Here is a 15,990-nt window from a genome sequence, read left to right as displayed (position 1 = left end):
GCCTACGCTACGTCCTACAGGGACAGCCCTACATGAAAACTTGTACAAGTTCATTTAAGACATATCTATTGAGCACTTGCTACATAGTGAACACTGACCCAGGCAATAGGGCCCTATCAGCGAACGAATCCAAGAGCTGGGCCCCAGTGGAAATTCCTTTCTAGTGTAATTGGAGTGTTTGTCACGGATTCCTAGTAAGGGGACAGGTTAACTTCTATGAGACTTTAATCCACTAAGGTGCCAGTCTTCAAGGGCAGGCAGGGGCCATTTTTCTGTTTCGTCTACAATTAGAGCCCTAGAAACTGGCACACAGAAAGCATTCGAGGAACGTCTGTACTAACTGCTTAAAGACAAAATGTTCTTCCAGGGCACGACATTCACAGTCCTTGCAGTGCTGGACGGCAGGAAAAGAAAACGTTAATTCAGGAAGAGAAGAAAATGCCGCAAATTAAATAAAATAACGTAAAAGGCATAACACTGCTAGATTAGTACAGGTCTCGATGCTGAAGACGTTTAGAGAAGAGACAGGTTCAATGGGGGTTCGAACAATCAGAGAATTCTTAGAGATCAAATTCGAAAAACAAGTAGGGTTGAGACTCGCTTAGAAGGCAGAGTAAGAAGTGAGAAGACAAGAGGCAAAGTTTTATGTGACCGAAGTGAACAATAAAGCATGTTTTACTTAGGCTGCGTCAGGTACGTGCCACATCCACGACCCAGAAGTACATGCATTGCAGACGGCACACGCCCATACACAGAACCCCTAAATTCTGGACATCTTCCTCTGCAGTAACTATGCAACAAGGGTCACAGTTAATAAGAGAAGGGGGAAATAAAGGAACATCCCTTTATAATTATTCATTCACATTACTTTGCACAGGCATGGTGAAAAAAATCAGACCAGAAATTCAAGTTCATGGTCTCTTGAAAGAAGGAACGCTACTAAGTGACCTTTAAAGACACGTCCAACTTTGGATATTCTGTAATTCCCTGGGTTTGAATCTAAAATCTGATACTGCCATATGATCAGAATCTTATCTTTTTTCATATCTGTTATTTCTGATACATGTTTTCTCAAATATTCTAGTTAAGAGCAACTTTTAGCCAGAATAAAATTATATAGTAAAAAGCCCAAAGACATTTTCTAGGTTAATCCCAAAAACAATTTTAAGGAGAATCCTCTCAAACGGGGATGACAAATACCTTACATATCAGGGGACACAACTAGTTTATTGGCTGTGGCTTTTTTGAGCCCCGGTGGAGAATTCTGCAATTGTCTCCAGGCTTTGCAGGAAAGAGTATGATCGATGACCGATGTCTGTCGGAGGCACTCGAAGGGTTAGTTAGCGACATCAGAGCTCGATTATTTGCTATCCATGTCTGATGACACTGCCCAGGTGGTTCTTATTTATACATAATACACAGCTACACCTCAGAATGCGCAAGACCAGATTCCCAGGATCAGAGGGAGCTCGCAAAGGGATACGGCTTGAGCTGCGCTGTATTCCCTTCGCAAATCTGAATTAGTTGCCAACTGATAAAAGTACTTTGCATAAAATCAACCATTTCCAGCTGCTCTTGAATTATAATATCTGGTATCACTGAGTCAGTCATAAGTGCCTACAAGTTAGAAGTAGCTGCCCCTTTTACGCGAGGCATGCCGTGTGCTCTCTGCCGGTGGCAGTCCTGTCGGCCGCTTCATTCGTTTGGGGTACCTGCCTGGCCCCTACAGCCATGGAAGTCTGTGGACTTGGCTCTAGCCCACAGTCACATCAGGCCTATCACCTGTTTTTTATAAAGTTTAACTGGAACACACTCACACCCGTTCATTCACATACCGTCCATGGCTGCTTTTATGCTTAACAGCAGGGCTGAGTAGCTAAAACACTGACCATTAAAGTCCGCAAATCTGAAAATATTTATTATCTGGCCCTTTAAAGAAAACATCTGCCAAGCCCGGCTCTAGAGTCTTGATATTTGTGATCTGATGGCGATGTCTACTGCACATATTAGTAAAGAAGCCAAGGCTGAATAAAATAAGCGATGTAATGTGACAAACACTTGCTACTGTAACGTGCTTAACGCTAGCACACAACGTAATTAATGCGAAATTATCTGATATCCAGATCAACTTCGCAAAAGAATACTGATCTGAGAATCATACGTTTATATTCGTGATACCCCAACGTTTCAGGCTGCTTCATTCTAGTGGATCCAAGTGACAAGAGATGTAGCAAGTAGCATATAAAAAAAAGAATAGAAATATTTTAAGATGTTTTTTCCTATGTCCCTCTCTGGTCAAATCAACTTAACTTTTTAAAAAAAAATGATTTTAAGCTACAAAGAACGGTTTTCAGGAGGTTTCAATACTGCTGAGTGTGGTTATTCTAATAAGTGATCATCTTTACAGGCTAACAGGCCGCTTGACTGTTTCCCCCACCAGTTTTCATCCTAGCACGCTTCTCAATGTGGCACCAATAAAGTCCTGAACGACAAACAGAGACAGTAATTGCAATCAGTGTTTCCTGATGTCTCCCATAAATCCAGCACCTTTGAAATGTGCTCATTAAAATAATGTTTTGCTGAAGGTTTGTTTCCCCCTTGGGCTGGGTAGGGAGGAGGGAAGCTGTAAGTCTGATAAATTTTTTATTGCATAAGTATAGTGTTCCTCACTTTCTCAATAAAATCAACTTGTAATTATCTATAGCAACTGTGAGTGGTTGCTCTCGCCCTGTGTTATTTGGGAAACAAGCAGAGGCAATGGGCTTGGACGTGCCTTTAACCCTCAGTCACAGTCAAAGGATTTTAAGAGTTTCCGTGTGTGCAGTGCATCCCCAGCTCCCGCTCGCCAAACTGTTAAAAGAGGTGACAAAATACAGAAGGATGCAGAATGTAAATGTAACGTTTAAATGTCTAACTCTCCACCCCCCAAATTAGCCAGTTTGATTTTTATGCTAAATAGTTTTAGAAAAACTTAATTCCATTTAATAAGAAGAAATATTTTGTTCAAAATTTTAAAGCAACATGCAACCACTGTTACGTAGAAACAAAGACACAAGCCTGAGCATGAAGGAAGAGATGACGGTTCTGATCTAATAAAACACATCACTTGAAATTTTGTGTCACATTTGATAATATATACCATTAATATTGTATGTCGATAATTTCCCTGATATGTAAGTACATATTCATCATCACCACCAAATTAAAAAACAGCCCCTTTTCTTTGGCCGAGTGCTAAGATTTCTAAGACTCTGGCCCTGCAAATTATTTTCCCTGCTCCTTCAACCCTACACCAAGAGAGGTTTAAGTAGCAGGTCCCTTCCTATCCATGTCAGAGATCTTGAGACAGGAAAAATACAGAAGTTGCAGACGGCCAGCTGGCCTACGAAGGCCAGTGATGCTTCTTCCTCTGTCCAGCACTGATCCATGACATTGCGGTGTCTGGGGTGGGGAGGGAGACAGAAGGTAAAAGGGGAAGGTATGAGGCTGCGAAGACACAGTCCAGGAGGGAAATGGCTGGTGGGTGTATAAGAACAAAAGGGATTCTGAGCTGCAACAGTATCACATGAATGACATGGATTTGCAAGAGGCTAGAGAGGTGGGCAGAGGCCAGGGCACGGAGGGCTCTGTGGACCACGTAAGGTATCCAGACTTCTACTGCGGGCACTGATGGATACTCAAGCCTTTTTCATAGGTCAGACCTGTTGTTCAGATCATCCCTCTAGAAGGTAGAAGCTTCTATGTGCAGACTTAGCATAATTTTTCTGGACAGGTTTCCAAAGTAATGGGAAATGGTGTAAGCCAAAGACGAAGAAAGCTCAGGCACGGAGAAGCCTCTATGTCCTACAAGGCAAAAACGCTCTCCTTGCTGGCTGTGAGGAACAAGGAACCAAGCCTGCTGCTGACATTGACCATCTTCCTTCTCGGCCATGAGGAATAAATGGTCTGAAAAAATGGAGAATTCAGACAAATTTGAAGGAAAAAAGAAAAACCTCATCAGTCCCAGCTCAGAATCCATAACAAGAAGCTGCTCTCAGATGCCTCAAAACAAGCAACGCAGGACAAACGTCTTCCCTTGACAGAGAAAAATAACTGTAGAATTAATTATAAGTTTTCTGGGATTTCGGGAGAAATGCTGAAAACGCCTCACCGAAAAATCTAAAGCCCTTCAACATGATGTCTTGCTCTGTCAGCTTTCAGATTAAGCATTTGGAAAAAAAAAAATGGATTTAAGATATAAATATTCATATACACTGGAGAACCTCATTACACCATGTTTCATGCACTTGGTAGAAAAAAATGAAAGTGAGAAAGGAGAGAAAAATTGCTCTGGGGGCTCTTAGCTGAAGCTTCAAAACCACTACATTATCTAAAGTAAAATGTGAAACGAGGGAAGGAAGCAGAGATACTTCTCAAACAATACATCCTCCAAACCAGAGCTTCTAACAATGGAGGCTGCGGTTCCTTGGGCAACCTCAGGAAAGGGCAAAGACGGTCACAGGTACCTACAGAGACCTTTATGATGTTCGTAAATGACAGAGAAGACCAGAACCCAACTGGGCTCATCAAAAGAAGGTATTTATTCATCAGCTTCGGGCAAAGCTTTATCCAGACTTCAGAGTACATGTCTAGTTTCTCTCCCTAAAACTCATGAAAAAGAAAGAGGGTGGCCACAGAAGCTCGGGGGACGCCATTCAGAGGCCATGCCAAGTTGGTTTGCCTCAAGAGAGAAAAGCAACCACTCGAGCAGAGCCAAAAATGAAGGGCAAGAAACTGGACATGGATCACAGTACTACTGTTCAAACGAGGTCCACTTGAAGCCACTGGGACCTCTGGTCTTAGTAGTAAGTGAGATAATTCCTCATCTTTTTAAATTAAGCCTATTTAGCTCAGATATTGGCTATCTGAAATCAAAAGGATCCTAACTCTAAGCAGAGACCGTCGTCACAGAAACCATTACTGGACAGTGACCACAACGTAGCCGAATAGCACACACCGCCCAACAACAAACAATACTTATAGATTCGGGGCAACAAATACTGATTTTCCATTATATGCTCACATAAAGAAAGAGCGAGACGTGAAGCATGCCTTCAAAGAGCCTACGATTCTAACTCACATGTGAGTAAAACTAACATATGGCCTTAGCAGTCAAGAGAATGAATGGTTACTGCTTGGGGAAAGAATACGTTGGAAGGAAGCACTTCTGGGGTGTTAATGTTTTACTTATCGATCTGGGTGCTGGTTACACAGATATGTTCACGTTGTGACAATTCGTCAAGCTGAACGTTAATTCTATGTTATATTTCAGTACCTAAAAAAAATTTCAATAGACCAGCTGGAGATAATGTTAAGGATATCTCTCAGAGAAGATTAAAAAATACGAAAATATTGAAAATAAGAGAATACATAAGAAAATTAGAGGAACGGTCCATGAGATTCAACAACCAAACCACAGAGATTCTAGAGAGAAAATATGAGAGGAAGAAATAATCAACAAAATAATTCAAGAAAATGCCCCACACTGAAGGTCATGGGGTTTTTGGACTGAAAGGATCTACCAAATGCCAATGTAATGAATGAAAAGTCTTCACTGTGAAATTATGAAACATTAGGGAAAAAAACCTAACAAAAAATAGTCACATGAAGGATAAGAAAACACTCAGAACTCTCAACATAAGCATTGGAAGATGAAAGACTTTGATGCAATTCCCTCCGAAGAAAATCTGAAAGAAAAATTATTTCCTGTCAAGATTTCTACACCTGAAGTGTCGATGCATGTTAAGATGGAATAAAACTAATTTAAGATATTCAAAGCCTCAAAATTTAAGCACCTGAGCACCCTTTCTCAAAACACGATTATAGGGTGTGCTCCATCGAAACAAAGAAACAAGTCAGGAGAGAGAGAGACATGGGGTGCAGGGATCTGAATCACCAGTAAAGCAGATGAAGGGAATCTACTGGGTACCACAAAACGGGACACTGCACTTGTCTTCTCTGACGAGCCGCCCCAGACTTCAGATCCCACAACAAAAAAAGGCAGAGAAGGTAACCAGTCCAGATTGGAGCAGATCTGAAGACGCTAGAAGCTATTTCTTCAAGAAAATGAAATTAACTGAATATCTGATGGTTCTGACGCTCATGAGAGATCTAGATAATGAGTAGAGAGCATAGGATTTAATTGGCTATAACTATACAGAACGCTACTCAGACGAAAAAACGAGAGCATTATTAAGGAAAAAATAAAAAGTTGTAAAGAAAAGGAAAGCTCATCAACATTTATCACAAGCCTCTGAACAGCATTTTCACAGACAGGATAACTCTAAAGGCCGAATGCTGACATGACCGAAATTACAAGGTACCTGTAACAGGACTTCGGGGAATCTAAAGAGTGTGCCTGCGTAGGCCGACAAGGAGAGAAAAGAGAGCTGAGCACATCCTCGCTTTCCACATCAGGACGCCGATAAATAAGGCCGGAAACAACGTAAGTAGGTTATTGACTATCAGAAGCATTACCTGAAAGAGTAAAATGATTGCCTCTGAGGTGATGAACATGTGGAGAAAAGGCAGAGATAACTGCTGTTTTTTCTTAACAGACCTCACAGAAATACTTGACTTTTAAAAATCAGATGAATGTCTAACTTTAATAAAAACTAAAACTAATGTTTACTGAAGACTCACTACGTGCTGAACACTGTTACGTGCTTAGCACTTCACATGTATTTAATCCTCACAATCCCGAGGTGGGTTCACCTGGTTCTTATCGCTATTTACAAATGAGAAAACTGAGGGAGGAAGAATTTCACTGGCCTACGGTCCCACAGCTAATTAGTATCGATATGACAGATGTCATTCGACAGTACAGAATTAAATTGCCGAACTTATGCCACAGACGATCAAGCTTGTTCGGCTCCACTTTGTCCTCATATCTCCTGCTCATCAAATACAGCGTTAAAAATTCAGCCATTCTTGGAGAAAATATATTTGCAAATCATGTATCTGATAAGAGATTAATATCCACATTATATAAAGAACTCCTATAACTCAGTGAAAAAAAAAATTTTTTTTCAAAAATGGGTAAAGGACTAGAATAGACATTTCTCCAAAGAAAATACACGAATGACCAATAAGCGCATGAAAACATGCTCAAAATCAGTAATCATCAGGGAAATGCAATGAGAAACAACTTCACACCCATTAGCATAACTATTATTTACTAAAACACACATACATACTATGTACGTGTACACACACACACACACAGAAAACAAGTGTTGGCACAGATATGGAGTAACTGGACCCTGTGCACTGTCGGTGGAAATGTAAAATGGAACAATCGTTGTAGAAAACAGAAGAGTTTGCTTTTTGTACATATAATTAAACAAATAAAAATTAAAAATTAAACATATAATTACTACTTGATTGAGCAATCTCACTTCAGGGTACATGCTCAAAAGAATTAAAACCAGGGGCTCGAATAGATATCTGTACGGTGTTCACTGCAGCATTATTCACAATAGCCAAGAGAGAGAAACAAACCAAATGTCCATCGATGGACAAATGGGTAAACAAAATATGGCATATACATACGGTGGAATTTTATTCATCCTTAAAAAGAAATAAAATTCTGATACATGCTACAAAACGTGGATGGACCTCGAAGACATGATCAGTGAAATAAGCCCTACACAAAAGGACAAACACCTTATAATTCCACTTATATGAGGGACCTAGAGTAGTCAAACACAGACACAGAAGGTAGAACGGTGGTCGCACCAGGGGCTGGGGGAGGGGCACAGAGAGCATTTAATGGGGACAGTTACAATTTGTGAAGATGAAAACGTTCTGAGGATGGATGGTGGTGATATTTGCACGACGTGAATGTATTTAATGCCACTGAACTGTACGTTTAAAAATGGTTAAAATGGTATATTTTACCACAATAAAAAAGAGAGAGAAAAAAAAGAACAAACCATCGATATACACAATGATATGGATGAATCTCCAAATACTTATGCTAAGATAAATATGAAATTATACAATACGGACTGTTTTTTTTTGGTGATATTTGCACGACGTGAATGTATTTAATGCCACTGAACTGTACGTTTAAAAATGGTTAAAATGGTATATTTTACCACAATAAAAAAGAGAGAGAAAAAAAAGAACAAACCATCGATATACACAATGACATGGATGAATCTCCAAATACTTATGCTAAGATAAATATGAAATTATACAATACGGACTGTTTTTTGAGGGGGGGGAGCCAGATCCTTCCACCCAAAAAAACAGTCCGTATTGTATAATTTCATATTTATCTAAAATTCTAGAAAATGCAATCTAATCTAGAGTGACAGAAAGCAGATCAGTGGCTGCCTGAGGCAAGAAGAGGAAGAGGCAAGTGGGGGTCAGAAAGAGGGGTGACCAAGGGGCACGAGGAAACTTCTGGGGGTAATGGATATATGTGCTCACTATCTTGATTGTGGCGATGGTTTCGCAGATGTGTTAAAACGTATGAAACTGTAAACTTTAAATATCTGCAGTTTCCTGTATGGAAATGACACCCCAGTAAAGCTATCCAGGTATAAAGCTACTCATTTCAAAATAAAGATTTAATAACTGTGGGAAGAAATTTCCATCCTTAAGTGAATTCACTTTTTCCCAAGTCCAAAACATAAATGGGAATCCCTGCTAAAACCTGTTGTTGTTGATATGTATTATATATGTCCTGGAGTAACGAGCAATTGCCAGCAAAACTAGAAGAGGAAGATCGACTACTCTATTTACCCATGGTTCTCCCAAGCCATTCCTGATTAAAAATTGTACCATTTCGATCTTCCTACTGGAGATATCTATTTAACTAGAATTGCTTGTGAAGCCAATGAGTTTAGTACATAGTGACGCGTATCCTATACAAATTACTTCTCAATGACCTCTGCTCACAGAAATAAACCAAAGAGGGATGACTGCCTCATAAATCTACATGAAGATTTATTTCACTGGGAAAAGGTACTGAGAGCCGAGTCTCGAAAGCTCTTTAGCTTTACCTGAATTTAATTTCGGCAGCAAGTCATCACCTCTCTTCTGAACTCTCGATGCGTCGTACATAAACCTTTCCTGTGGCACGTAACACTCCCCTGTCACGAAGGAACTCTGTGACCTTGGATAAGTCACTTCCATTCTCCTCACCTCATGTTTTCATCTGTGAAATGAGAGGCTTGAACGAGGCCAGGAGAACACACCTTACTTCACCTGTGCTCTCAAGGCAAAAATGGCCTTTATTTGATTTACCTTTGGAGGCTCCATACTCTCTAGAACTAATTGAACTTCGCTTAGCAAATGCTCAACAAACAAGTTCAAGGACACAAACAACAGTACAGTTGTCTGAAATGTCCACTCTTTGCTCCATTTTAAGCCCGAACATGATTTTAACCCAAATGGCTCTCTTCGAGTCCACCTTTACCATATCTCTCACAGGAACATAAGGAAGCCAGAGAAATAAACCTATAATTTGTCACCTGGAAGAAGATGCTTGGAAAAAACGCATGCACCAAAAAGTTTCAAGGGACATGCTTTGTAAGTAAACCCTCTGACCCAACATCACGCACGCAGCCAGAGACCGAGAGAAAGGTTCCATTTCACAGAACAAGCTAAGCTAATGCGTTCCCGTCATCTGCGAGTCCGTGTAGACAGCTACAGCAGACGCCGTGGGGAGAAGTGGGGTGGCAGGAAGCGAGGGGATCAGGATCTGCAAGGAAGAGCAAGCAGGACGTTCCCTTACGCCTCTGCACATCAAAAATCCCCAGTCGTGGAGGTGGCTGCACTGCGGGCAGAGGAGGTAACTGCTCATGCGGCATTCGGCCTTAGCTTTTAGGACTCGGGAGCCAGAATGTCTGGGTTCGAACCCTAGCTCCACTGATGAAGAGCTGTATAACTGTGGAAAGGCTCATCATCCTTCGGGGCCTCAGTTTCCTCACCTGTAAAACGAGGATAACAGTAGCATTTTATTCATGGGCCTTCTGAAAAATTAAATAACTTAATATGTGTAAAAGGCTTATGTCAGTGGCTGGCACATAGTAGGTGCTCAATAAAGGACAGCTCCTAGTATCGCTATTATTATTAGCCAGACTTCTGGGAATATTGGGGCTAAGAAAACAAAGGACTTATACCCCTCTTACAGATTCAAATCCTGCCGTTCCCCGCCCCCCCGCAGGTGATAACTGCAAGGCTCAACCCGTACATATTTATGTGTATTTGCATACTTTATCAGTCTTAACTACTCCTGACCACAGAAACTATTCATTAAAAATTTTAATTCCTTTCAGAAAGATATTCTAGATTTCGAAAACTACTTGCTCGCCCGCTCTCTGGGAGGACAATAGGACCATTAAACTGCAGGGCCAAGAGAACCTGCGCGCACAAAGACACCTTTGTAGCGGCCTCAGCTGTCACATTCCGCTGAGCGTCGCCTCCTTAAGGGAGAAACCAACAAACTCCACTGCGGGTTCCCATCAGAGTTCTTGGATGTGATCATTCTTAAACCCTGGCAAGGCTTTATTAAAGATCAGAGGATCTCGGTTCTTTCCATTAGGACAGCGTCAAACCCCCTTCAAGCAATTTTCTTAGGTCAGCAGCGGTATTCGAGATGCCAGAGAAACCGGTGAAATTTCCAGGCACTGAGCTCCTTCCTCGTTTGGGGCAGAAGACGTAAGTTAGAAAATATCTCGGCTACCCTGGGGAAATTTTCTGACTCGGGGAAATGGTAAGAAGTTTCAAGAGAACCATGTAAATTTCTTTTTGAAATCCCTTTTCCAAAACAGTCGTTTGAGTCAACGAGAAAGGAATCACGACAGCAAAAAAAAAAATCCAGTTGAAAAACTAGTTGTTGGACAACAGTCACCCTTGAAAGTGCCAGTGCGTTTTCTGATGGGAAATCGAGATCCTCTGGTTTTGTGAGTACTTGTAATAAACAAGCAGATGAGACAAGCGGGCGGGAGACACAATCCCGTGTCTGGTACTCCCCTTATCAAACGATCAGGCAAAAAAGAAGTCAGCAGTGATCACTGCCGTCCTCTGCATTTTCACCCGTCTTTCTCGTGTGCCAATTCTGAAAAGCAATGGGGGATCCTGTACGCACAGAAACTGAACGACAGAAGCAGGAAAACTTGAGTGGGCCATAAAGAAAGGTAGCCTGTGACTGCTGTTCCAAAGGGATCAGATTTCAGAAAGGTCAGGAAGCAGTCCACCACAGCCACCCTGGAAGGTCTGAGGGCGCAGAGCCCCCGGCGGGAGGAGGAGTTCCCTGACTCTGCCCACACCCGCCCCCCGACTGCTTCGGGCGGGGACGCGCCGCGGTCACACCGCACCAAGCCAAGGCCAAGTCCGTATCTGACCGATCGCTCCCAACGAGACGGCGATGTCAACCACCATAAAACAGTTCGGCGAGACTGGAAATGCGCGCCTGTGGGAACCTGGGACGATTCGCTGGACTTCTGCTTTCCTGGCCCCTTGACCAGCGAGGTCATTAAGGCGACGGCGCCTCCTACCCTGCGCTCCAGAGCAAGGTGGTGGCCGCGCGAAGCCATCTGGATGCTGCTCGCCCAGGCCCGGGACGGACAAAAGGACAGAGCACTTGCACGTGACCACATCGGTCTCCGCACAGCATGCCCGGGAGCACGGCGAGGCCAGAAAGAGGCATATTCTGCAGCAATGTGGCTGTGGCGAAGCCGACAGGGACACGCGACACCCGGGCACGGACACGGACACAGACACAGACAGAGACACAGACACAGAGACAGAGACACAGACACAGACAGAGACACAGACACAGAGACAGAGACACAGACACAGACAGAGACACAGACACAGAGACAGAGACACAGACACAGACAGAGACACAGACACAGAGACAGAGACACAGACACAGACAGAGACACAGACACAGAGACAGAGACACAGACACAGACAGAGACACAGACACAGAGACAGAGACACAGACACAGACAGAGACACAGACACAGAGACAGAGACACAGACACAGACAGAGACACAGACACAGAGACAGAGACACAGACACAGACAGAGACACAGACACAGAGACAGAGACACAGACACAGACAGAGACACAGACACAGAGACAGAGACACAGACACAGACAGAGACACAGACACAGAGACAGAGACACAGACACAGACAGAGACACAGACACAGAGACAGAGACACAGACACAGACAGAGACACAGACACAGAGACAGAGACACAGACACAGACAGAGACACAGACACAGAGACAGAGACACAGACACAGACAGAGACACAGACACAGAGACAGAGACACAGACACAGACAGAGACACAGACACAGAGACAGAGACACAGACACAGACAGAGACACAGACACAGAGACAGAGACACAGACACAGACAGAGACACAGACACAGAGACAGAGACACAGACACAGACAGAGACACAGACACAGAGACAGAGACACAGACACAGACAGAGACACAGACACAGAGACAGAGACACAGACACAGACAGAGACACAGACACAGAGACAGAGACACAGACACAGACAGAGACACAGACACAGAGACAGAGACACAGACACAGACAGAGACACAGACACAGAGACAGAGACACAGACACAGACAGAGACACAGACACAGAGACACGGACACAGACACAGACAGAGACACAGACACAGAGACAGAGACACAGATGCAGACACAGACACAGAGACACAGACAGAGACGGAGAGACAGAGACAGAGACAGAGACACAGACACAGACAGAGACGCAGACACAGACAGAGACGCAGACACAGACAGAGACAGAGACACAGAGACAGAGACAGAGACACAGACACAGACAGAGGCGCAGACACAGGGACGCACGCGTGCGGCCCTGGCCGGCCGTGTCGCCTTCGGGGCTGCTGCTCCGGAGGGCGCACTGTACCTTCGAAGCTGTGGCTGTACACGGCCACCGCGGACCTCTCCACCAGGTTTTCGTCGTGGTGCCAGCTCACGGCCATCTTCCCCATGCCGAAGTAGGGTTCCTCCTTCAGGTACGGCATTTTCTGCGGGTCCATGAAATTCAGCAGAGTCACGTTGTACGCAGACCTGGTCTTAATGTCCGCTTCGTCCTGCCCCTCGAAGGCCCCCACGCCGACCCTGGGGAAGTCGGGGCCGATGCACAGCGGCACGGCGTCGACATCCGCCTTCTCTCTGGCCGCGAGCTCCCCCCACGCCCGGGCCGTCTCGCCCCGCAGGTGGTCGTTGAGCTTGAGGAAGGTCTGACACGCGGCAGCTATTTCGGCCCCGTGGTAGTTCGTCGTGGAACCCTTCACGGGCCAGGGTACCGTGAAGAGCCTGGTGTTCAGGTACTTGTAGGTGCAGCCGGGGTTCCCGATGAGGATGCGAGACACCGGGGTGAGCACATCTTTGCCTTGGACCCTCACCAGGTCCCGAAACAGGCAGCCGCGCTTGTGCAGGCTGAGAAAGGCGCCCTGCACCTCTTGATGGAGCGTCTCGGGCACACTGCCGGCCTCGCGCAGGATTAGTTTAGGGTATTTCAGCTGCCACTAAAACAAAACCAGAGCGAAAATATGTGTTTATGGATGGCGTTCATTTTATTATTTCCAAAAGCAGGTATCTTTGGGAGCATTAGGGGGGAAAAAAAAATTAAGAAAACACAACTGGCCGGTGGTATTTCTTAAAAGGATTCATCTCTCTCCAGCCTAAAATAGGAGACCAAATAAAACAAATGTCATCAACTCTCCAGGCAAGATTTTCAAATCCAAGCTCAATTAACGGTCCTTAACAATAATAATGTGGGCTTTGATTTCTCAGGCTCCCTCTGTGGCCACTTCTCCCCACTCGGAATCTGTCTCTCAATCTTTGAGCCTCCAGAAAACACAATTTTATTAACTGACTGCATACCATCTACGTACCAAGTACTTACTATGTGCCTTGCACTATTCTAAATGATCGATACGCACTGACTCGCTCACTGCTCACAACTTCATATGGTGGTACTACCCTGGTCTCGTTTATAGAGGAGAATACTGAAGAAAACTTACCCAAAGTCACAGAGCTGATCAATACTGGAGCTGGAAGTTGAAGCTCCAGAAAAAAAAGCTCCAGAGCATGTATCTTTAACCACTAGGCTGCACTGCTCTCGACGAACTGGTTTCCCCTTCAATGTTTTCACTGAAAGAGAAATCACTTCTCTTTGGAAGACAGACACGAAGCTCCATGAACACACAGCCATGACAGTTTTGTTCACAACTATAATACTAGTGTCTAGAATGTACTCACTGAATTTTAAAGGAAGGAAGGAAGGAAGGGAGGGAATGAGGGAGGGAGGGAGGCAGGCAGGTGTGGGGTAGTCTCTGCAATTCGGAAAGTTGCAATAATCCCACTGGCGTCCCTGTGAGAGAGCGTTGGAAGATAATTCTGTATGGAAACTCGTGGATTTACTGACGCAGTTAAGGGCTGCCTCACCTTTCGGCCACCACGTCTGGCTCCTAGGACCTGACATATGAATCAGTATCAAGCCAGAGTTCCCCGATTCCATACAATGAAACTGACTTCCTTTCAAAATCAAAGCACAGGATTTTACTTTTACCCCATAAAGTTTAATTCAACTGGTTGCATCTTAGTATTGTGTTGCCATCATTTTTGACATACAGTCCTTCCATATCTTCGTTCAATAATTACTATCTACATGATAAACAGGGCGAGACCATTTATTCTTCCAAACAAATGTCTACAGAGCACCTACAAAATACTAGACAGAGAGTAGGTTCCTGTCCTCAAGGAACTTGCTACCAAATCGGGTAAATAAATAAAGAAAAGTAATCCCAAACTGTGTTGAGTACTAAGCCAGAAACAAATCAGTAGGCAAGCTGTCCTTAGTGCAGGACAGACTCTCTGAGGAGCTGGCATTTAAGCCGAGATCTTCAGGAAAAAAAGGCAGCAGCCACGTGACGAACGAGGGACTAAAGATACAAAGGCGCTGAGAACAGAGACCGGCCTATTCTAGAGACAAAAAGAAGGCCAGTTTTACTAGAGCAAAAACAGCCAAAGGCAGCGTGACGGGACATGAGGATGAAGAGGAAGGCAGAGGCCGGACGGCACCAAACCTGGAGGTCCAAGTGAGGACTCCGGATGTGACCGTGAGCGCACTGGAGGACTGTCAGGGAAGAGCAATTTGATTTTGATGGACACAAATCACTCTTAGTTAAAATACCGGGCAGGGACTGGAGAGAGGCGAATATGAAAGCAGACGATCCTGTGAGGGACTATTACGACCATCCAGGAGGAAAGCGATGATGGTCTGGATGAGAGACAGAGACCGACGGACAGAGAAAACACACACTTAACAGGCAGAGCAAAAGCATGTGCCTACGGATTAGACGTGAGGGATACAGAAAGGAAAGAAGTTATGAGTGACTTCCAAATTTCTGGAGTTAATACACGAATAAATGATTCACTATATTTTGAAATAAGAGAGACTGGGGCAAAACAGAAGTGGTAGGTGGACGAACAGAGAGGAAGGAGGAAGCCTGTTTTGGAGCTGCAGCCGTTCAGATACCGATGAAATCCTCGGGGGGGAAACAGGGAGGAGGGAACATCCCCAGCGCAGAGGAGACAGTGGAGCTGGGGGAGTCGAGGTGGGAGCTGTCAGCCCACGACTGGTTTTTAAAGGCCTGGAAATTAAGAGGATCTCCTAGGGAAACGCCACAAATACAGAAGGGAGCCCCAAGCCAATCCCTGGGTCACGGAAGAAGGCTTAGCAGAGGAGACCAAGCAGAAAAACCAGGAGAGCATTTTAATGCATAAGTCAAAAGAGAAGAGCATTTCAAAGACGGGACAGTCGACTACGCCAACTGCCCCTGCGAGGCGGCGTGACACGAGGACGGGGATCATCCACTAGGTCTGGCGGCCTGGAAATCGCTGGTGACCATGACAAGAGCGATTTCTGCA

General features: G+C 44.3%; 1 protein-coding gene across 8 annotated transcripts in view; it reads right to left on the bottom strand.

The window, feature by feature from the left end:
* The window catches only part of FTO (FTO, alpha-ketoglutarate dependent dioxygenase), a 331,224-nt gene that overhangs the window by 223,594 nt on the left and 91,640 nt on the right, over positions 1-15,990 (bottom strand). For all 8 annotated transcript variants that reach the window (XM_015586964.2, XM_025044569.1, XM_025044570.1 and 5 more), the window contains one exon: positions 12,959-13,583. In XM_015586964.2, coding sequence (XP_015442450.1) covers positions 12,959-13,583 — 625 coding nt within the window. The remainder of the gene's footprint in view (positions 1-12,958; positions 13,584-15,990) is intronic.

Source organism: Pteropus alecto, unplaced genomic scaffold (genome assembly GCF_000325575.1).
Source record: "Pteropus alecto unplaced genomic scaffold, ASM32557v1 scaffold123, whole genome shotgun sequence".
Lineage (NCBI taxonomy): Eukaryota > Metazoa > Chordata > Mammalia > Chiroptera > Pteropodidae > Pteropus > Pteropus alecto.
Note: the sequence above shows the minus strand (reverse complement) of the source record. Positions and strands in the feature narration are given on the sequence as shown.